This window comes from Hermetia illucens, chromosome 2 (genome assembly GCF_905115235.1).
Source record: "Hermetia illucens chromosome 2, iHerIll2.2.curated.20191125, whole genome shotgun sequence".
NCBI classification, from domain to species: Eukaryota; Metazoa; Arthropoda; class Insecta; order Diptera; family Stratiomyidae; genus Hermetia; species Hermetia illucens.
In genome coordinates, this window is record NC_051850.1 from 182,096,781 (window position 1) to 182,121,053 (window position 24,273).

The window sequence follows — 24,273 nt, forward strand, 5'->3', positions numbered from 1 at the left end:
CAGCCTGACAGCGATTTTTAAATGGGAAATCACTAAATCGTGTGCCACCTTATTCCTGGAGGTGCCTGTTTTTGGCTGGTTGGACCGCTACTATCTCTTGACGGGTTTGCCAGCAATTGGTCTTCCGATGCTGCATCTGACATCACCATCTGCTCTTCTTCTATTGTCAGTCTTTTATTTTTCAATTTGTATTGGTCCCACGAGTAATCCGGGAAAAATTGCCCACCTTGGGTAGTCTTCCCATTGGTCGCGCTACCTTCGGTGTATACTGTTCCACCTTGACTGGGAGCCCTATTAGCTTCCACAAGCTTCGTTTACTGCCAACACATGATTAGCAGGTAAACAGATTCTCATCAGTTGAATAAGCCTATTCCCAGCTCGGCCCTTCACACTGTTGGCCCTTCTGAAGACGTTTCCCTGCAGCCCCCGCGAGGAGGTCGTGTGAGGACTCGCTGAATTATGCGACCTTAACCTGAAGCATTGTCAGACTAGGTCTTCCTTAAATGGTGAATCTACCAAGTTTGGTTTGCTAAGGTTATGGGGTTGCACGTCCTACTTTATGCCTCCAAATCAAACAATCTATTTTCAGATTTACGAGTATATTTATATTTACTATTCAATATCACACAGTAATCCATAATGAACACACTTTTCTTAGGATCGAAACCAGGGTCTTTAGGTCCTTAACTATTCAGTAAAAAAATAGTCTTTCTTAAAAACTAGTGGTCCTAGTAGGTTCCTATTTAATATATACAGGATATAAACAACGTATGCAAATGCATACATATATAGATATGAGATAGGCTCTGGAGGATTCTCTTTACTTCTTGCAGGCACAATATTTCTTGACAGCTTCCACGTTGACACACTTGGCTTGCTTCTCGTACGAATTCAGTCGGCTAATGGTTCCAGTAACCTCGAACTTCTGCTTGTCTACTCGCACAGTTGTCTCGAACATAGCTCCACCAGGATTTGTGGAGAATGAAATCTGATACCCTTCCAAGGTTGAATTGGCTGACACATGAGGTATTACCTCTTGATTGGCATACGTTATGGTCTTTAGCACTAAAGGTGTACAAAGATGCGCTACCGTTCCATTGTTTGCATGTTTAACGATGTCATTGATGTACTCTATGGTGCGAAGGGTTGCCTCTATTACTTTTGGGGATTTTTTATTGACATTGTGGAAGGCTCGACAGGTGCACCAATGATCTTCGATTGCTGCATCCTCGCATGAACGGCTTTCTGGGATTGTTTTGAATAAACTTTGGCAATTGGGACAGTCTTCGGCTTTGGGGAGATTCGTCGCTCGCCCAGTAAGCTCCAATAGGTGTTTCAGCGTTACGTGTACGTCAAAAGGATTGGTCAAGCGATTCTTGTTGATCTTTAATGCTTGGACAATTTCTGGGTGTTTCTCCCTGAAGGACGGTGGCAACCATATGTAAAAAAATGGGAGCCTTTCTTCCAGATGACCCGTTGATGATTGTCGAAGGTGTCCAAATCGCATTCCATGGTCGCTGAAGAAGAGGATGATACTCTCGTTTAAAATCCCAGAAGAGTTGAACGTTTGGAAATATTCTAAGATTTTGCTATCCATTGACGTTGGAGCGTAGTAGCTGTTATGGCTGAATGTGTTTGTCCAAAATAAACCAAAGAATGGGTGTCCTTTGTAGGCGTTCCTTACTTGTGAGATGTAATCATAAACATATTCTGGGGCTGATTGGAATCCCAGGCAAAATTTCAATCCATCCATGTTAGAAGTGGTTAGAGTGCTCTCAGCAGCAAGCATAACTGGACGTAGGTAGCAATCAGTTGGTTGCTTTTTAAAGCCAACCTTTATATAATTAAAGGTACTTATGTCTTGGGCATCTTCGGAATAAGCCGTAACATAGCCTGCCTTCTCATATTCGTTCCATAAGAAAGAACAAGATTCGAGACCTCCCACTTTTTTCGGATTACATTTGCGGTAAGCCGTTGTTGAGTTGTAGCCCGTCAATAGAGCCATAAGGTTGGGAAAGGTGTTATCTGCTATCTGCAACGAGCCAAACAGTTTTAATTTATCAATGGTACGATTATAGGAGGTGACCAATTTGAGAACTTCTTACCTTATTATAACCAGCCATTTCGAACCAGCCAGGATTCTGGACAAACTTGGTGGTGAGGGGCATTGTTCGGATCAAATTCATCCTTGAGATACTATCGATACCGAATAGGATTACGCTCGGTGGGCGTGAGCTTTCATTTTTTGCCTGCCAGCTTTCCAAACGTTTCCTTACTGATTCCTTCTGAGGAATCAGGACATGGATGTTTTTATAGACCGTTGATTTCTTCTCATTTTTACATGTGACTAGGATTGATCCTAGGGTGGGGTCCAAGTGACTTGTTTTATTGAAGTTCGTACAATTGGTAAACCTATAAATTTTGGCAATAGATAGACAAACAGAAGCTTACAGAGTAAAATATTCAAAATTTACTTGAATTTTTTGTCAATCGAGTTTCCTGAGCCGAATCTTATAATTTCGCTGTAGCAACAGCTTAAAGGCCCCGGACTGTAGCTTGTGGTGAGATTCCTTTTGAAATTTAGGATCGGTTTACCTGTAGCTTCCTCTATGCTAATTTCAGTCAACTGTTTCGTTTGGAGGCACTTCGGACGAACCTTTTTATTAAATAACATTCGAATCGAAGGTGCGAAAGGATCTAAGTCGGGAATTTGGCATTCTGGAGTCCAAACCAGGAAGCCCTTTATAACCGAGGACTTTGGAACTACTGGCGGTGCAATTGTCTTAGCCTTTGTGCCTGGAGTTGCTACAGTAGCGTTATGTTGAGGACGCGGGGTAGACTTCGCGTCTATACCATCTGGATCCTTGTTGTGCGATTGTCGCTCTGTGGTCAGGCTGGTCTCATTAATGCTATGTTCGGGATGCAGTGTAGATGTTGCATCTGCATCCTTTAGACCCTTATTGGGTGATTGTTTTGTTGTGGATTGCCAGTGGACTGATGCAGTATGGCTTTCAGAAGCTGGGTTGACGGGGTTTGGATGCTTAGTAGTTCCCTTTGTGGGTTCGTTGGTTATTGCTTCTGTTGGGACAGTTGTGGTTTGAACCAACTGATCTTCGTCCGCGCTTGGTAATGTAATTTGTTCATCAGAAGAGTCGCTTCCATTAATAATAATGACAGTGATTTGATTATCCTGCAACTCGGTTGTAGTTGGATTTTCATGAAAAACAACTGTCAGCTCGGTTGAAGGCGAAGTGGTGTCATTAGTCTTGCTCAAAGCACTCGAATTTGAAAGAGGAAAATTGAATATTTGCTTGCTTGTTTGGAAGTTATCTGAAATGGAACAGGTTGGTTGATTACTCCAAGTTGATAGGGTATTTAGCAGAAATAATATTAAAAGATACAAGTATCAACTATTAAGATAAATATAATTGGTTCCCTACGGATGAGTTGTATCAGGCTGTTTTGACCTGTGATGAAGTTCCCAGCTTCTCACTCTTCTTCAGGATTTTGCCTCTTCTTTTTCTTCAGCCTTTGTCCCGTTCACAAGCGGGGTCGGCTCGTCGTAATCGGCTTCGCCATTTGGCTCTATCGAATGCCTGATCTGGGTGCAATCTCGAGGCTTTCAAGTCCCCATCTAGCGCATCAAGCCACCGATGTTTAGGTCTGCCTTTTGGTCCGTTACCATCGACTTCGATGTTCAGACCAATCTTGGCAAGTGAATTCTCGTTTGTACGAATTGCGTGACCATACCATCGAAGATGCCTCTCTCTCAACTTTTCCACGATCGGTGTAACCCCAATACGATCGCGGATATCCTCATTTCGGATGTGATCTAAACGTGTGACGCCACTAGTCCAACGTAGCATCTTCGTCTCCATTACCGCAAGACGTCGTTCATTGTCTTTTATAGTCGGCCAACATTCAGAACCATAGAGAACGACTGGACGGACGACATCGCGGTAAATTTTCGATTTGAGATATTCGTTAATCCGTCGATCACAAAGAATACCAGTTGTGGCACGCCACTTCATCCAGGTTGCGTTAACGCGTGAAGCAATTTCATAACGCAGTTCTCCATTGGCTGATAGCGTTGAGCCGAGGTATTTAAATCGCTCAGTTCTGGCTTCTTCAGGATTTTACCAATTTCCCAAATTTGTTTCCACGATACAGCTCTTTGCTCTGCTCTTCAAATTCGTGCCCTTTGAGCTGGGGCTTAAGAATACACTCAAGGCCTTCCCTACTTGTCATAAGAAGCGACCAAAAAGGGATAGAAATTTGTGGGCTAGCAACCTGCAAGCGAAACGTTAGCAACGCCTCGGATAAGGACTGACTTCACGGCGATGACCATTGGCCATTGAAAACGGTCTCTGGAATGTGTGCACGCTCCTCGACAACGATAGCGAGGGTCCTCAGAATGCTCGCTTTCTCCAACTTGAGCGGGAATTCCAGCGATATAAACTGGACATTCTGGGAAAAGTGAAGTAAGATGGTAGGACTCTGGAGAGTACTCTTCTTCCTCTTGTGACAATGTGCTTTTGTACACTGGAAAGTCAAGTGGTAGGGGACGGGAATCCGGTTTCGGGGCTACTTTTGGTGTTTACCTCAAGGGGCGCTCTCTTGACTTGGGAGTCGGTTTTCGACAAATTGTAAGATTTCGGTCCAGGTTAAAGAGCATCACAATTGTACAATGATACGCACCAACTGATATTTCCGATGTAGTGGAGAAGGATGCTTTCGACGAGCAGTTAAATGCGGTTCAGGAGAGGCTTCCTAAAGGTGACATTGTCATCGTGATGAGTAATTTGTGTGCCAAGGGGGGATCTAACAACATCTTGCTCGGACATGTGAGGGGGAAGCATGGTCTTTGCGCACATTCTTCTAGCACAGAGCCTGCCATAAGGTGAGTTCAGATCGATCACTTTGCGATCAGCAGTAGATTTAGGAGTTGTCTCATGGATGTACGTAACAAGAGAGGCGCTGACAGTGGCCTCGAAAGGGATCACTATCTGATGGTCGCTTACGTTCGCTAGCGTGTTGCGTCTGCTATTTCTCACAAAATTGGGGAGCTGTGGCTTAGTAGGTTTAACATCGACCGCTTGTGCGATCAGCTGTCGCTCGACTGATCGATCGACAGATCTACTAAGCAATGCGTCTGACAATATCGGTGAGGATTGGGCCGCCATTAAAGATGCTCTTTTTTCGGGTGTTGCACAGATCGTCGACCACGTCTTGAAGAGGTTTCATAAGATCTGGCTGACTGCGAAGTCGTGGAAGCGGATGGATGAATGGAAGCAGTTGAAGGCTTTACTCACGCTGCGAGTGATGGTGGGGGTGACACGTTCGAACTCCGCTACCGAGCGAAACTTCAAGAAGTTCAGCGTAGAGTACGACGTGACAAGAGAGAATTTGCAATTGCGCTGGTCAGGGAAGTGGAAGATGCCGCAGATCGCAATGATTTCAGAACTGTATACCGCATCGGCGGTCAAAGGGTAATATAGGTCCCAGGGAGAAACGTGGATTGGTACCCACGGTGGAGCATAAAAGCTGAACCAACACCAACAGCTCTACTACCAACCCCTATCTCCACCTCCACGTGGTGATCGCTGGGAGTTCTTTCTTTAGGAAAAACTGCAGACGGAGAAGAATGAAGGTGAGTCAACCGCGCCTAAAAACGGGACAAAATGTACCAACTGGTCCTCTAGGTTGGGAGTTGGGTAGGACTGACAACCCTACACGGAAAACCGATGTTACGAAGCCATGAAAGGAGACAGGACAGGATGGATTTTACAACGACGAATCCGGCAACGACAACGGATTAACGATTTGCGCATTTGCTCGGGGAATGTGCGCTCCCTGTACAGAGAAGGAGCTGCAGCCGATATCTCGTCCCAATATAAGACTGTGAGAGAGACAATGTGATTGATTGATCTCTTAGATAAGGCTGATGTATCAGCGCTGCAAGAGATGCGTTAGACAAGGACTGGTTGGCGGCCTGGTCTGATTATGCTTCAGGTTAAAGTTGCATAATTCGGCAAGTCCTCACACGACCTCCGCGTGGTGGCCGCTGGAAACCGTCTTCGGGCGGGCCAAGAGTGTGTAGGGCCGGGCTGGGAGTAGGGTCATCCAACTGACGAGGATCTGCTTGTCTGCTGGTCATGCGTTAGGGGCAAGTAGATCTGGCGGGGGGATGGACTGAAGAAACAGCCCGGGGATTGTCCTCCCTGCACCGGAGAAGGTGCTAATAGGACCCCAAGCCAAGGTGGAACAGCATACGCCGAGGGCTGCGTGGCCAATGGGGAGCTTGGTCTTTAGTATGCGAACTCTGAATACCTTGGGCACCTTCAGTTTCAAATAAGACCCTTACCCTGGTGGCCGGGCCAGCCAGGGTGGACATTCTTCCCGGACTACTCGTGGGACCAAGACATGGACTCAATTAACAAAAAAACTAAAACGACGATAGAAGAGGAGGCGATGATGCCAGGCGCATCATCGGAGGACGAGCTGCTGGCCTCCAGCCAGTTGTGCTGAAACCAACCGCAGGAACCTCCCGGAGCGAGGCGTCAGACGGACCAGTGGCTTCCAGCCTAGAACCCGCTGCCGTCAAACTGGGTATAGCGAGTACCAGACATAATACTCCTGACCCGAAGCCCTCAGCGTCGGGGAATCCCTCAAAAGTGAAAAACGACAAGACTGTCGGTCGCCGGAAACCGGCTAAGAAGCGAAGGTCCACGGGTGTCCTGCTCAAGAGCCAATACCAGAAGGCCATGCGTATTCTCGGCAGATTGCCAAGAATATCAGGCGATTGTTGATGAATACAACAGCAAACGCCGGGCTGACGAGCAGAAGGCGAAGCCCATCGCTCTAAAACGCAACCGATCTCAAGACGAGGTCGAACAAGATAAGAAGCGGAGCAGAGTGGGCAAGAGCGCAGACGCCAAGCAACATACGGAGGACATTGTACAGCAACCGTCAACCGGCGGGCCACGTATTGCGAAGCCCTTCAGCGACGTGGCCAGGAGTCACTTACGTGTGGCGCTGGCGGATGGCAATTTTGTTAGCGGCAAACTAACGCTGGAGGTGTGGACCAGTGTTGAGGCTAGGCTGTCGGGCATGGTCTACGAACATCTCGTGGAGACCGGAGGCAAACACCCGGGAATCACTCCCCACTTTGATTCATCTCAGGTGGTCCGTGGGTTCCACGTAATAGCTTGCATGGATCAGTTCTCTAAGGACTTTCTCGGCTCATGTGTCGCTAAGATCAGCGACGCCTGGGAGGGCGTTAAGCTCAAGATTATTCCTTACGACGAGATTCCCAGGAGACCGGTCGCTCACATCTGGTTGCCGAAGATCCGCATGGAGAAGGACAAGCTCGTCCATTTCCTGCGCCTTCACAACCACGGGATTCCCATGGACGGCTGGGTTGTTACCAAGGAGGAGGAACCTCAGATAAACAGCCAGCTCGTACTACTCCGCATAAACGAGGAGTGCCTGGAGGCACTGGAAAAGGCTGATTATAAAGTGTGGTTCGGAGTCAGGAATGCCAAAGTAAAAGTGTTCCGCTCTGCAAAACCGGACGACGACCTTGACCCAATCGACGCCGCCAACGAGCTGTTGGAGAAGACGACGATCGACTGTCCGACTGGGGCTGACAACCCCCCCACGCAAGCAGATCATGCTGAGGGTAACGCAGATAAATCTGCAGCACTCGAAGTGCGCCTCGGCTAATCTGCTCGTCTTCCTCTTAGAGGAAGACATCGACATCGCATTAATACAGGAGCCCTGGGTCGGAAGCGACCGAACCTTCAAAGGGCTCCAAAGCAAATATTTTAATTTATTCCACAGCACAGGAGACGCTGATCAGGCTAAACCTAGAGCATGTATTCTTGCGAGGAAGAGTCTGCACGCTTTCCTGTGCCCGGACCTGAGTTCCAGTGACCTAGTTGTGGTCAGGCAGGAGCAGGTGGGGGCAGAGAACGTGTATATTTCCTTGGCGTACATGGCTCACGACCGATCAGCTCCGCCAGAAGAACTACAACATCTGACGAACACCATAACAGCAAAGAAAGCCAACCTGCTGATAGGCTGCGACGCGAATGCAAGGCATACGCTTTGGGGCAGCTCCGAAATCAACGAAAGAGGTGAGTCATTCTTTGATTTTATTATTACTTCAAATCTATCGGTGTGTAACAGGGGCAGTACACCAACCTTTCATTTCCCCTGCTCGGAGAACTGTGACGGTTGGGAGGAGGTCTTTGATATCACCCTAATAGCCGACAATGAGATTCTTAGGGTGGAGGACTGGAGAGTGTCTGACCAGAGATCCTTCTCTGACCACAGTTGGATTCTCTTCAGTCTAGATCTCGCCGCAGAGGTCTCCAAGCCCTTTAGAGACCCCAAGAGGATCGATTGGAGAAAGTTTGGTCAGGTAATTAAGAACAAACTCTCCAGTGCGCAAATTGGTAGGATTGGCACGACAGACGAACTGGGGTCAAAGGTCGGGGCTCTGGAGAAGGCATTTGATACTGCCTTCAAAGTCCCGTGCTCTGCTAAGTACAGCAAAAAGACCCTGCCACCGTGGTGGAACGAAGATCTCTCTAATCTCAGGAAGCTGATCAGAGGAATCTTCAACATCTGCTACAGGCAAAAATACTGGCAGCCATACAAGGACAGCCTGAAGAAGTACAAGTCGGCCATCAGGACCCCCAAGAGGCGGTCTTGGCTAGACTATTGTCAGAACATTGAAAGCACTAGTGAATCCGCGAGGCCCAGTAAGATTCTGTCCAAGGAACATAAGAGTCCATCCTTCCTTAAAAAGTCGGAAGGCTCCTGGACGGAATCTTCTAGCGAAACCTTGGAGCTGCTGGTGCAAACGCACTTTCCCTCCAGCGAGGAGGACTGTGAGTCAGAACCTCGCTTGGAGGGTTTGCGGCAACCCCAGCTGTGCGAGACTATCAAATCGGTAATTATTGAGGATAGGATCGGCTGGACTATAAACAGCTTCTCCGCATACAAGTCTCCAGGCCCAGATGGCATAATGCCAGTCATGCTACAGAAGCAGTAGGAAAGGGTTGGGCCGTGGTTTGTTGAGATTTACCAGACATGAATCACTTTAGGATATGTGACGCAGTCCTGGGGGCGCGCACGAGTGGTTTTCATACCGAAAGCGGGCAGGCGCGCTCATGAGTCTGCGAAGGACTTTCGGCCAATCAGCCTGACCTCTTTCGTGCTGAAGACCTTAGAACGCGTCCTGGACACTCACTTAAGGACGATTATGGAGAGAACGCCTTTCTCTAAGTCCCAGCATGCCTACCTCAAAGGAAAATCCACAAAAACCGCCCTCCACGAGGTAATTGGCACGGTTGAGCGGTCGCTGCAATACAAGCAGTATACCCTTGCTGCCTTCTTGGATATAGAAGGAGCTTTCAACAACGTCAGTACCAATGCCATCAAGGAAGCCTTGACCGGTATTGGATTGGAGGGGTATCTCACGCATTGGATTATATCCATGTTAAGTATCAGGATAATCCAGTTCGATCTGGGAGGCAACCACTTGACCAGAGCTGTGAACAGAGGCACGCCCCAGGGTGGTGCTATCTCACCGGTGCTCTGGTTAATAGTAATGGACAAAATTTTACGTACATTGGATAGCCGCGGGATGAAGGTGGTGGCGTATGGCGACAACTTGGTGATATTAGTTTCAGGGATGTTTCTGTCCATTATGAGCGACATCATGGAAGGAGCGTTGCGATAGGTGTACCTGTGGGCCGCAAGATGCGGACTCAGTATAAACCCAACCAAAACGCAACTGAAGCTATTCAACACCAAGACAAGGATACCTGAATTCCATCTACCACGGCTGAATGAACAAAGATTGGTTCTTTCCTCTATTGTAAAGTATCTGGGTGTAATCCTGGATCCTAAGCTAAATTGGAGGTTGAATCTAGAACTGAGGGTTAAGAAGGCCTGTATAGCCTTCTATGCCTGTAAGAGAACCTTTGTGAAGAAATGGGGTCTCCGGCCGAGGATGGTTGTCTGGATGTACACCGCTGTAGTGCGTCCGATCCTGACGTACGACTCTATTGTATGGTGGCAGGCTTTGAAGAAGAAATACAATAGAACGAAGCTTAATAGGATTCAAAGAACCGCGTGCGCAGGTGCTACGGGGGCTCTGCAATCCTGCCGGGCAGATGCTCTCAATGTACTCCTGCATCTCCTCCCCCTAGACCTCCACATCAAATATGTTGCAGCGTGCAGTGCCGTCAGATTACGTGAGTCCGGATGCTGGGCAGCGAAGTCCTACGGCCACGGCAACATTCTAGATGAAATACCTCGAAAAATCCGGGCATCCCCCACGGACTATGTCACACGCAAGCTGAACTTCACGAGAAACTTTGCTGTGGACCTTCCAACCAGGGTAAAGTGGAAGGCCGGCGGCGTGTTGCAAGACTATGACACGGTATTCTTTACGGACGGATCAAAGATGGCCTATGGAGTCGGCGCGGGGGTTTTCTCGAATACACACGGTGTATCCAAGTCGTATGGTCTCCCAGGTTTTGCCAGTGTATTCCAGGCGGAAGTACTGGCGATATTGGAAGTCTATCGATGGCTGGAGCGTGACTCGAGCCCCAAGCGTAACATAGCCATTCTGACCGACAGTCAAGCGGCCATCAAGGCCTTGTATTCAATGACGACATCTTCCCGGCTGGTGGGGCAGTGCAGAGACACGCTCAACCATCTGGGCGGCACGCTCAAGATCACTCTCCTCTGGGTTCCCGGGCATAGGAACATAGAGGGGAATGAGTGGGCTGACGGATTGGCGAGGCAAGGCTCTGCTCTTGGCAGTCCCTCGGGGAATACAGTCGGTGTTCCGCTGGCGGCTGTCGGGGGCCGAGTCTACTCGCACTACCTAGCAGCAGCGGGCCTGAGATGGCGAAGGTTTACAAGCTGTGCCAAATCAAGGAGAATTTGGCCCGCTTATAACATAGCCCGATCACGAGAGCTCCTGCGCCAGACGCGTGCAAATGCATTCAAGATTACGGCGGTCTGCACGGGGCACTGGCCAATAGGGGACCATGCCGCTAGGCTCGGCTTACCCTACAACTCGCATTGCCGAAGCTGCGAAGAAGGAAGGGAAACCCTCATGCACTTTCTATGCGATCTATTGAGTCAGGCTGTGGACACTGGGTAAACCATTCTTTGGGGACCTCAGTGAGATTTCTAGCTGCAGGGTCGGCGAGCTGCTTTCCTTCGTGAACGCTACGGGCTGGCTCTGAAGATCGGAGCCAGCTGGACTCTGCTTCCCTGTTCCTATAACAACAGTCACGGTCTTAGGAGTTTGTGGCATCAAAACGGCGCACCAAAGCGCTAATTGGGCTCCTCGGAGCGGCCACTGATACCTACCTACCTACCTACCCAAGGACTGGTTTCCTAGAGAAGAGTCACTACACCATAAAGTTTAACGGGCACCCAGTAAACCATGTGCTCGGAGTAGTAAAATGAAACCTGCTCTTATCAGTTATGAAAATATAAGCGAACGGCTATGCACTCTGCCCTTGCGAGGCAATTTTAGAAATATAAGCCACATAAACGTTCACGCCCCAACAGAGGAGACTGCAGAGTCGGAGAAGGATACTTTCGACGAGCCAGTTGAGTGGACCGTCGAAGCCTGCCCCAAGTATGATATCCAAATCATTCTCGGAGATTTCAGGAGATACGTCGGCTCCCATAGCTTACATAGGGATACCAATGATAACGGACTGCGGATTATTCAGCTAACAGTATTGTACAAAATGGTTGTTGGAAGTATTTGGTTTGCGAAAAAAACGGTCCACAAACATACGTGGGCCTTTTCACCAAATTGACCAGGTGGTGATTGAACGCCGCTACCTCTCAGTCTTGATGAATGTCAGAACATATAGAGGGGCCAATATAGACTCGGATCACTATCTCGTTGGCATAGTGCTCTGGGCTCGAATTACGACACCGGCTAGAATCCCCTCTGACAATCAGGTGAGAGTGACCAATGAAGCCATTCACAACACAGTCCTCCGCGACACTGATAAGGGAGAAATAGGTGCCGCAATAACCGCAGCTAACAGATGTCTTGGGGAGAGAGACAGCTATTTTGGCTTACAAAAACTGTTTCGCTCGAAACGTCTCACCATAGGGTCAAAGCTCTTACTGTTCAAGACTATGATCTTGCCAGTCCTTAGGTACTCCCCGGAGACCTGAGTCCTTAACAAAAAAGTGTTCGAGAGAAGAATCCAACGGAAAAATTTTGGCACCCTACAGGATGGACGATTCTGTAGCCCACATAACGAGCGATACCACGACCGTCTGGTTGTGGATAAAATCCGCCTCAACAGGTCGCGGTGGGCAGGTCACCCAATCCTTATAGATGAGGATGATCCAGCCCGGAAACTCTATAAGGGTTATATCTACGGTAGAAAAAGAAGGCAAGGCAGACCCTCCCTGAGATAGAGCAAAACTGGGGTGTCTGGAGTTCCTTACTAAGGCAGGCCTAAATCGGATATCGGTTGTTGCGCCGTTGATGATGATGATACCGCATTACGAAAGGGCTTGCATATGGTCGCAAACCTTTCGATGGTCCTGTGAAGGACGTTAACCGCCGACTTCTAATCTACGATGATGAATAACTGAAGAGGTGGAAAGAATACTTCTACTACTGGTTCTTAACCATATCAACATCCGGTAAAGTTGGACGAAATGACTAGTCACCGTGACATTCGTTTATGGACTGTTCCTTCAAGCAGAAGAGAAAAGATTTCGGTCATCAATACATTCAAACGATGTAAAGCCGCTGGTTTTAACGGTCTCTCCGCAGAGTTATTTACCACCATACCTGCAGTTACTGCAGATCTGCGATTTCCACTTGTACAGAAATCTCGGGAATCCAAGACCTTTCCCAGAGATTGGAAGAAGGGGATGATCGTTAAGATCCCAAAAAAAGGCACTCTCAGAATTTAGCTCTTCGCTGCACCTGCTCTTTATCGATATTGAGAAAGCTTCCAATAGCATAAACAGAAGCGTTCTACGCAGGAGGGGGATTCCGGAGACTCTAATAGCTATTATCAGGCTGGCATCTAGGAGAATTTTGAAATCCAAAGCGGACTCCGCCAAGGTTGCATCTTGTCTCCAACATTATTTCTTCTTGGTCTTGGAGACTTAGTATATGCCGCCTTGTCCAGGGGACGTGGAGGAATTTATTGGAGGACGACAACTTTCCTTAAAAACCTCGACTACGCTGATGACGTCTGTTTGCTCTCTCAAGGGGTCATAGACCTTGACCAAATAGTTCTGGAGTTGAAAGAGTTAGACTGAAGATAAACACCAACAAAACCAAGGTTTTCAATCTGACGGCTCGTTGCACTCTCCCTATCTGCATTAATGGGCAGAGAATTGAAAGCGTCGATCAATTTGTATATCTAGGAAGCGTGGCTTCTGCTGGCGGTGGCATCGAACTAGATTTTGCCCGACACATTAACAGCGTTAGATTGGCTTTCGCTGCCCTTACTGAAATCTGGAAATGCAATTATCTCAACAGTAAGATCAAGTTGAGACAGTTGCAATATGGGAGTAGAACATGGAAGGTTAACTCCGCTGTTACTCAATAGCTCCAAGCTTTCGATTTCGTGATAAGAAGGTGGAAGTGGATAGGTCACATATTAAGGAGGTGCGATAATTGCATTACTGGCTATGTCATGAAGTGGAATCCCCTCTCCCGAGGTAGCCGACGAGTGGGTCGCCCCAGGGACACTTGGTGCAGAACAGTAGAGGACAAGTGCGAGCGTCTTGGGAAGTCGTGGGGGGAGCTGAAGTGTATTTCAGCTAACCACGAGCTAGGGTGTGTATGTGCGGTTGACGCGCTATACCCCAGCAAGGAGTGAAGGACAACCATATATATTCAAATTCCTTAGGGAGCAAATCACAAGGCTTTAGTCGGCACCTCATCCCAGTTTGGATAGTCAGGTAAGGTGTCCAATTTAATTATTGACGGTTAACGAGGATGGCCTGTGAGAAACTGGGTGAGGCTACATATAGTTGGTCTCCTCGTGCTTTCTCTCCTGTCATTTCCTGATGATAGATATCAACGTGGATGCCCAACGACCCGTTTTTGAATGGTCCCATCGCTGTTGCCATCTAGCTATATATATCTCTTTCGGTTTTTTTTTGATTCCGATAAGGGAGAGATGGACTTAATATTGCATAAGTTCGCCATCTCGTCTGCAAAGATGTCAATCGGAACCATTCCCGACATGACGAACGCTGCATTATTTGAGACCATCGGGAAGCAGAACACACCCTTAGGGCTGTTCTTCTGTAGACCGCTCTCAGTTGTGGCTTTCTTAGCTTTCTACACCTGAGAACAGGGTATATATTATAGATTACCCGCTCTAGCATTTCCCCCATAGTGTTTAGAAGACATACCCCAGGGGTGTCAGCTTTAGGCAACAGTACCAACTTCTGTCGTTTCTATGCTATAGGGAATATCCTCTCGGACATCGATGTTTTAAACAACTCTGCAAACATGCCTGGTCTGGATTTCACGGGCGGGCCCAATTCGGCATTCCGTCCAGACCGGGAGCTTTATTGTCACCTATTCTGACTGCAGATCTCCAACAACTGCTCTGCGGTTACTGCCGGAATTGCCGTCACATTCAGAGATCTCTCAAAAATGTCAGCTCCTCTCTCTTGCTGGGGGAATAATTCCTGAAGAGGGTAAGGCACATGATATCCAGAGATAACCGGCCTCTGAATCTTCTCATCATAATAATATAAGTGCTCCTCCACGGGTTAACATTGACCGCAGAGCAGAGCTCTTTAAATCATTCCCTTTTGTTCCACTGGATTGGCAATTTTTTTGAATGCATGCTCTTTTTGCACCTGATCGATCCTACCTACTACGCTCTGAGCGGTTCCGTGATAGGTTAACCGAAGGCCCGTCAATTCGCTATTCCATCAATAGTTGGATCTTTACTGGGAAATGTGCATCTCCCAGGCAGACGTGTTACCTACCTCGGAGGTGCATTGTGTCACACGAAGAGTTTTTTCTGTGGTGCCCCCAGTCTCAGTAGGTTCGTCCAGCCATACTTCCATGAAGATTTGCCTATCCAGTGCTTTTGTAGACTAGCTTGATACCCTTACCGGCTTTGGGCATGCTGTTTTCCTATCATGTAGCTGTCTCCATAGTTTGAAAATAATTGCCTGGTTATCTCCGTGGTGCAGGGCTAACGAAGTTCAGGTTTACGATTGAAGCGCACCCTCCTTTCCGGAAGGTGCTTAAATTACCTTCGTTGGCCAGAACTATAACTAACTGTGCAAAAGTCTCTAAAAGACTTCGGTCCTTTGCGTTAGTTGCTCTTCTTCCCCGTTCGAGTGATCACGGACTAAAATCACCGGCAGTCACCGTTGGAGTTCATCCCTTTCCGTTGTAACCAAAGTTGCCCAACACGTTTTCAAACTAAGACAATGTGAGTCTAGATGGGGCGTAGCAGCTGTACAGTACGCTTATTTTTGCCCACACAAAAGAACTGACCAACTGACCCATAGTGTATTGTATAACTTCCTAGGCCATATCGCCACCCTACTGGTTGGATATTGCTGCCATTCGCGCCTAGATCTTTCAGGACGGTGTCAACTTTGACCTCGTTTAGTATACCCGCGTAAGACAGATTGCCTTAGCTGGAGATACCAAGTTCTACTTCAGTTGTTGATGACTATACTTGGGGCGCAGGCTTTCGTTTCGTTCTTCAGAACAATTAGTGTGCCTTGACACTACCATTAGGTATCACCTGGATCACTTGTGATACTGTTTGGACGGTCGGTTTCGGCTTGAGTGCTCTAATGACTCTCCCCATGTTTTTGATAGCTTGGTGCACATTGTGCTCCTGCTTGATACTCCATACTTCCATACTCTCATTTTTTTTGTCTTTGGAATTGCTGGAAATCGTAAAATTTAGTCTCTCCTGACTGGATTAATCCCTTCATCTTGGAGTATATTCTGTGGTCATCCTTCTCGTAAAAACGCCGTGGATGTCGAAATCCCTTTCGTCGGCCAGCAATTTACTTTCAGCCCATTATTTTTCGCCTCTATTATTGATGTTTCTGGAAAGGTATTACTTCACTTGGACACCTATTTCTCCAAATCTAAATCAATTCCAACATTAGACGCGACGGTGGCGAAGTTATCCAGCACTGAGGCACTGCGGTTGAAGGATATTGACAGCTGGTAACGCACTTGCTCAACCCCAAAAGCCGCTAGTTCTGGGGTTATGGGAAAGGGTCTCGGAACCCCAGTACGGTGACGGAGTGTTTCAAAAGAGTAATCCAGGCAATGCTTATAGAGAAGCAAAGCTCGACATGGAGGAACTACTTTTTATCCAGCTTGAAGCAAAAATAGTTGAGCTGTCAGGGTACACTAAGGACAAGCACCACGTGCACGAAGCTATCAAAAATATTGTGATAATCATTAGTGTCCTCCATAATAGGTCGCAGGAGGAAGAGTGAGCACTCAAACGCCAAAACAGTGTCAGAGGCGACCCAGTTTCACCGTTTGTCTGTCACTTTGTCCCTCTGTCTGTGTATCACTCATACTTTTTTCAGAAATGGTTGTACCTAGCGACACGAAATTTCTTGGAAAGTGTGGAACTGTGAACCCCCATGCATGCGGTGAATTACATTGTTCTACGTTGAACTTAGGAGGGAGGGGATCCCCATATATGCAAAAGTGGGGTGCCATTTTTTGCGCCGAATATAGCTACATATGTGGGGTGTCAAATAAAAGGTCTCAATTAGCACTTTTCGAAGCAGGTTTAGGTAGTTATGACATTAGATGCAAAGGGGCTAGAAAAGTGTCAAGGACCCATTTTCAAAAACTACTCAACCGAAAAATTTGAAAAAAAAAGGTTGTTGGCTTCATGCCTAAGGCTCTAACTAGGCTAACTAGGTAAAGTGTCACAATACCATTTGGCCCTGATCTGCAGATGATTGTTATTTTTTACGTTTTGTCATCCCCTTTCTCTCTTCTCGCCATAAGTTATTACAAGGATTATTGAAGCACCACTTTCAACGCTCAATTGGTCAGCTGTCCTAAGTTACCACCTACTTGATGGTGTACTGCACAATTTTTTGCAGTAGATGACTCCCGGACTTAGTGTGGGGGAACCCGTTCGTGGCAAACATCCCTTTTTTTGAAATTCAAAATTAGTTGACGGTGCAATCATGTTTTAGGCACAGCGCATCGATCGAACTATACGCCGTCGTTGCCAATGTTCTTCGACATCCTCCACTATATTCCGAGAATTTGGCACGCCTCTACCACTGTTCCACACCACGTAATTCTAGGATAAACCACTCGCCAGCCATCCTGGGATAGTATGCACGATTACATGCAACATTGCGTAGCCCGCAAGGAGTTGTCCTTTTTCAATGAGTGACCTCTTCACTGCCACTTTCATCTTTTGGCAAACACATGTACTGTTTTGTTGTCTCAGACCAGAATACCTTGATGATGCCATGATGCAGACATGAGTTGATGAAAAATTGGAGCTTCTGGGTGGCGGTGGGCGTGGACTGCTCTTATATAGTAGAACGTTGGCACGGAAAGATTGCACTGATGTTGGTATTGGGATAGTTGCATTTCCAGATTTTGGACAAAACAGAAGAAGAGGATTTGACCAAACGCGCAACAGCCGGTCAAGGCCACCTTTAGTAAGGAGCTCCAGACATCTCGGTTTCGCGCCGAGGTACACCATTTTGATACCTCTATAAGCTGTCTGGCATCTAGGCATACGTCATCGCTCCTCCTGAGGCGAGGTTTACCAAGTCTTCTGTTTCTTTCTTACTCATTTGGATTAAATGATCCACCCATTGCAACCAATGGAGCCGGATATTATCCACAACCAGGTCGTCATGGTATCGCTCGTAAGTTTCGTCGTTATATCGGCTGCAGAATCGTCTATTTTATTGCAATACCAGAAATTTAATTGCGAAGTACGGGCCTAATAACCCACGATCGTCAGTGTTGTAGTTCCGTTGAGTAGGGTTCAGTTGTTTGGATAAGAAGCTCAAGGGCTGTCACATTTGGTTCACCTTTGGTGAAGAGCAGCCCCTACGGCAATGTTTGAGGCGTCAATGAACACAGTTAGGGATGCATCTTGCTGAGGGAATGCAAGAAGCGTAGCATTCACCAGCTGTTCTCTAGTAGTCTCAAAGGCCTGCAGAACTTCTGGGGACCACGCAATTAAGTAGAAGCCTTTATTCTTCAGCCCAGACGAGTAGGCCAATGCCTTCAGAGGTAATCAGGGGGCCGAGGAATCTCACGATTGCAAGAATTTACATTTCTGATTGTTGAGTACTAGGCCGGCCTCAAGGAGACGTTGAAAAATGCATTCGAAGAGCTTTAAATGGAGGCGATCAAAACATCATCCAGAAGTCGAAGTTTCGCATCACAGAGTGAAAGGTTTGCGCCGGATCGCATAGTTCAAATGTCATCCTAGTGAACTCGAGAGCTACAGGGATTTGATGATATGCCTGGACTAAGTCCAAGGTCGAGAAGAAACGGCAATTTGCAAAATCCCGAATGAGTGGATTGGGGTATCGGTCTGGAATCCTCTAGGAACTTAGACGCCTGTAGTCGCCACAGGGTCTCCACTCGACATTGCGTTTAGGGACTATGTGAAGAGTGGTGAAGGTCTGCAAATACCCTGCTTAAGAGGCTCTTCAAACTCGGCGCGGTGGTAATGGACACACCTTATTTAAAAGTTAAGAGCTAGCAGTGTTGATGTGGTGCTGAACATCATGCTTAACGAGCTCGCTAGTGATGTTGCCGTGTTTTTAAAGAGGTGCGCGAAGATCAAAGAAAGAGTGCTGAGCGAGATTCTTCCTGATAACCTAAGGGAAGTTTTGGGGTCAATGAGGGACCTGTTATGTAGATCCGTAGTACTCCATATGAGCACAGAAAGTCTGCGTTTAAGATGGGTGTGCTGATATCCGCAATAATGAAGCGTCAAGAAAAGGTTCGTTGATGACCTCGGCTTATGTTTGCCTGCCCGTAGCCATATGCAGCAACTGGAACTGGATTTTTTCAGCTGGGGCGGCTAACGTGTTCTAAGGCCCTAAATCTGTATATACCAGGATGGCCTGTGCCGGAAGCCTCTGCAGCCACAATGACTGTACCAGCTCGGTGCTGATTTTGTCACCACCTAAATGCTTCATTTCATGAACCAGTTGGTTTGACGTACGGTCACCTAGCGTTAGCTCTGTCAGTAAGTGGTTAAATTTGGCTTTTGTAGGAGCAGTCTACGAGTACATCGGAAACAAGCTCAATTATCTCCCCATCTGGCCCGTCTATTATGATGCCGGCCAAAGCGAGTTGGACCTTGGGTACCCGTACTGCCCGCCAGCTACTGGGGGACTTGTCTCCATTCTTTCAGGGACGACAAGCAAGCTGTTCGCTCCAGGAAATCGGTCACTCTCCAGCGCATTTCTTGTAACGCTGTGGTGCCAGGCATATATTGGGATAGGTTGCTGATCATCACGTGGACGTGGAGGCTTGGTAGTAAAGTTGTTGACGTGGGTTCAGCAGGCGTTTTCCAGGTTTTCTGCGTTGTCGTGAGTACCAACCCACGTTTCCCTGGAACCTATAGTTCCGATTTTATTTCTCTTGAAATGTTTGGCACCCCGTGTTGCCCTATCCTCCACTACTTACCAATAGAGTGATATTTGGCATGCGTTTATCGTATTTGTAGCGTAACATGCATGGCAGGGACAAGTAGGTGATAAACGAACTTTCGTCATGCAAGGGAAGTAAAAAATCAAAAATCATACAATTCTTGTAAACGAGTCTGAATTCGTGTACTACTGACGATGTGATGCATCGAATATATTGCAATATTTTTGGTCTACAGCGACGTTATCAGACATTACGTATCACAAGAGTAACATGATTACCACTTATCTACACGCAATGTCTGTATTAGGTTATGCAATGTCAAATGATGTTACGATATTGAATAATGTTTGGTGATGTTTGCATCGCGCTCGACAATGGTTATGTGATGTTACACTATAAGGTGATATCGCTTTTCTGATATAAGATACATCGGCCAGCATCCGTGGTGTTTAGACCATGGCCATTTTGAAAAAGAGTGTAAGGAAGATAATACCAGATGAGATACTTGCAAATATTATGGAGAAAAGGGCCCACTTTGCAATAGGGTGTTCTAAGAGCGCAAATTGGTAATACCGTAGCTGGTAAGGGTAAATGGTACAAGTGGGTCAAAACTGAATTTTACCCTGATACCACTGAAAAATCTTTCTGAAAAAGGAGTTTAATTCGTGATCACCAACTTGGAGGGCGAGACGAGCTGGAGGTCGGCATATAGGTTGGGGAGTCGGCAGGTGGCGAAGTTTGGGAAAAAATCGCTAAATATTGAGAATTCGAGGAAAAGGAGCTCAATTCGTGATCACCAACTTGGAGCGCTCTCCAGACAAGCTGGAAGTCGGTATGTGGGTTGGGAAGTGAGCGGCTGGCAAAATTTGGGGGAAAATCGAAAAATCTTTGGAAAAACTTTAAAGGCCGATATCGCGCTGAATATTGAGAATTCGAGGAAGAGGAGCTTAATTCGTAAGATGGGAATGTTCTGGTTTTGGAGCAGCAGGTTAGAGATGTCCATGCACATTTTTGACGTCAAGCAGGCGGTGCCTTGGAACAGTATGGTTCCGCACTTCTGCAGATTTGGAGAAGTATTTGGAAGCTAAGGAAATAAGAATGCAGGCAAGCTTCGCCTACCGGAATGTTTTTGATGGAGGTGTGGGGGATCACGCTGTCTGCGTGTTGGAGGACTCGGATAGAGTTTGAATGTGGTTATAGTTTAGTGGGGTCAGCTTTGAACAAGGAGAAGAGGGTTAAGCCCATGGTGTTTAACGTAGGCACCGGTCGTGGAGACTTAATCCTACGGTCCTTTTAAGACACAGATTGATTTTGTGACCACAATCAGAGCCCCGCTGAGACAAGCAACAACGGTACCAGCCTATACCAAGTGCATGGCTTAACATTCATACTGGTGGATGCAAGAATTACCTAAATCTCTATCGAACTATGGAGTACGGCACCTGTGTTGAAACGCACCACGCTGAGGCCCGAAGGTCTCTTCTCGCTTGAGCATAATCACAACCCCCATGAAACTCCCACTAGGGGGCCTACCGCAAATAACCGAGCTGTACTCACATACAACGGGAGTTCACCCGAAGTATGAGAGTCCAGGAGCTATCCCGGCTCTCATGGTACCAGTATACCCCTGGTAAGGTTTCGTGACCAATTTGCCACTTCAGATGAGTCCCCGTGCAGACTCGGGTCTGATCGCCATAGTTAGGTCTTTGGAGCATTTGCCTGCTGCATCACGGCCGGCAAACCAAAGTGAATACAGCGTCTCTCGGTGCCACCACTATGGAGGTTCTCTTCGGCCACATGGTTTTGGTTTGGCCGACAGACTTGCCTCCCCGTCTTCCTCACCGCCACCTCTGAGCACCAAGGAGAAGAGGATGGCAGAAAGGAGTGATCCTTGTGGGATACCAGCAGGGCATGAGTAAGGTGCCGAGAGGTGTGATTGTATGGACGCGGAATTTCCGCTCATCTAGCAAGCTTGCAGAGGTGGATGGAGGTTTAGGATCCCAGAAAGCTTAGAAACGAGTCTGTATTGCCATACGGGGTTAAAAGCCTTCCTTAGATCGAGGAGACAGACTATGGTCAGGGTTTTCCAGTTTAGACCCAGAAGAATGTCTGATTTCAAAGTTCAACCGAGGGTTGAAGTCAGTTTTCGAAATTGAAGTCGGGAATTGAGTTGTTGGTATCACAGGGCTTGTTTATGGACGATTTTATGGTTTAGTCCGCTCGAATATTCTGACAGAGAAAATTAGGATTGACATAGGTCGGTAGCTAATGGGATTGAGATGCTTTTCGTTTTTCTTGGGAATCAGGACAATGTGAGCATTTTTCCAGTTGGCTAATGACGTTGTAGAAGCAGTGATTGATGGTTGAGAATAGGATGACGGAGATGTTTAAGGCGCATTTCTTGAAGATGATGGAAGGTATTGAAATTACTATGGGGTTTGTATTGACGAAATGGATGGGCGGGATGTTTTCTCGGAGCTCGGGATCAGAGGGTGGTTGGAAGAAGCGGCTCCTGCTGGTTTGTTGTGACCAAAGGATGGGTGTGAGAGGAGATTGGAGATGGACTCGTTGACTCGCTGGTCGTGGAGATGGAGGGTGTGCTTGGACGAAGCGGTCTGCGATGGTGTTTGCTTTTTCGGACGGGGAACTGTTTTGGGGAAGGATGGCAAACTGTTGGGATGGGTTTTCCAAGGCAGGGACAGGTTTTTCTGAACTCCTTATTGCAAAATTCAGTGCAGTTTTAGCGAGGTGGTTGATAGGGCCAGAACCCTATCGCGGATTGACCTGCCTAGAGACCGGATTTCATCTAGGAGGTGTGAAGATTGCGGAGAATATCTGTTTCAAAATAGTCTCCGCCGGAGGGTCTTTTTATATTTAATTGTAGTAGTTGAATTCGTCGCGTATGATGAATTGCTTCAATGTATTGATGATCTGTCAGGTCAGTTGTACCGTTGGAGACTTGACTGTTAGAAGGGTGTAAGACACGTTGAAATTTAGATTTGAGGGCTGGATTTATATGTTTTCAGTTGGCTGTCTGGAAGTCTGAGATTGGGAGTTCGATATCGAGGGTTATGCATTGTGGTCGTTAATGCCTGTGACGATGTCCAGGAAGTGGAAAAGGGGTCTGAAAGGGAGGGGTTGATGCTAGGGTGTGAACTGTTGAGGAATTTTTGGAGGCGTGTCCCGTTCGGATTCAATCGAACATCGAGCAATGACGGATGTCTGGCGTTTAAGTCTCCGCTAATTACAAGGGTCCACGATTTGCCGTATTTGCTGGGTTGGGACGTGCAGGAGGATTGATTTTTTTGTAGGTCGCTGGTGTCGTAGGACTGATTAGGGCAGTAGATGGATGCCACGAAGACAGTGGAAGATGGGATTTGGTAGGAGAACAGGTTGATTTCAATAGAATTGAAAGTAATGAGAGGTTGGAAAAATTGGGAGAATTGAAATTTCTAGGAAAAGAAAATGGCCGTGCCAGCGCAGGTGATGCGACCCTGGGGAGAAGGTATGGGTGTGTCCGGGAAAGGGTAAAATTAGGGAAACTGTAGTTGTATTTATGGTTCAACCTGATTTGAAGCAGGAAAACTATGTGGGGTTTATTTTCGCCCAGGAATAGCTAGAACTCATGCCTGTCAGCTCGGTCAATAGTGTAGATGAGGTTTAGCTCTATTTTAGGACGTGAGAATAATGACCACCGCGTTAAATATCTGGAGGAAGTCTGCGGTTTCCTGGTGAACTTAGTGAAGTCACCGGATGGGCACCAGGTGTGGGTGCGGAACTGGTAGGGTAAGGCATCTGCGAAGGATACAGGTGGCCGTGTGAACACTGGGTTTATTATTGGGTTTCCTGGTGAACTTAGCGAAGTCAGCCGGATGGGCACGAGGTGTGGGTGCGGAACTGGTAGGGTAGGGCATCTGCGAAGGATACAGGTGGCCGTGTGAACACCGGGTTTATTATCGGGTGGCTGGTGGTTCGGAGGATCTAAAAAGCTACGGAACGGGAGGGTGGCACACGTTTATGTGCGTTTCTTTTCGTCACAACCTGGACGAAGGTTGGACAGTTTGGGAAACGGGGGAAAGAGGTAGACGTTATCCTAAGTTTTGAGGTCTTCGTCTATCCGCCTAGCCCTGTACGAGTAGCTGATCGCACTTGACGCAACGGTAGTTCAGGTGTTGCCTGACCACTCGTTGGGAGTTTCTGCATTGCAGTACCTGTAATTGGGGACTTCTTTGTTGATCATTTGCAAAGTGTTGCTAACTTGACTTCGATTGGTTATGGGAGAAATTGAAAGTAAGTTTTATTTTTGTAGTACATTACGTACTCTGTCCAAACTAATTAAATACTGTTGATTGTTTACTGCAATTAATATTAGAAAGTACACTTGATAAGATTCTCATTTAATTTGGTATCTTGACTTCAACAATGTATTTACTGAGAGGTTTCACGTGTTTAATTACATTGATTGGAAGCAGTAACTTACGCATGATAAAAATAGTGATTATTATCGAAATTATTTTGAATGATAAATATCAATTTGTCTATGTATTGCATATTTTTACCATTAAATATGATAAGAGGGA

General features: G+C 47.1%; 1 protein-coding gene across 3 annotated transcripts in view; it reads right to left on the bottom strand.

The window, feature by feature from the left end:
• Positions 1-598: 598 nt before the first annotated feature.
• Positions 599-24,273, bottom strand: part of LOC119650338 — a 184,229-nt gene continuing 160,554 nt past the window's right edge. For all 3 annotated transcript variants that reach the window (XM_038053002.1, XM_038053003.1, XM_038053004.1), the window contains 3 exons: positions 2,475-3,330; positions 2,106-2,412; positions 599-2,032 (listed from right to left, as the gene is read on the bottom strand). In XM_038053002.1, coding sequence (XP_037908930.1) covers positions 821-2,032; positions 2,106-2,412; positions 2,475-3,330 — 2,375 coding nt within the window. In that variant the 3' untranslated portion in view covers positions 599-820. The remainder of the gene's footprint in view (positions 2,033-2,105; positions 2,413-2,474; positions 3,331-24,273) is intronic.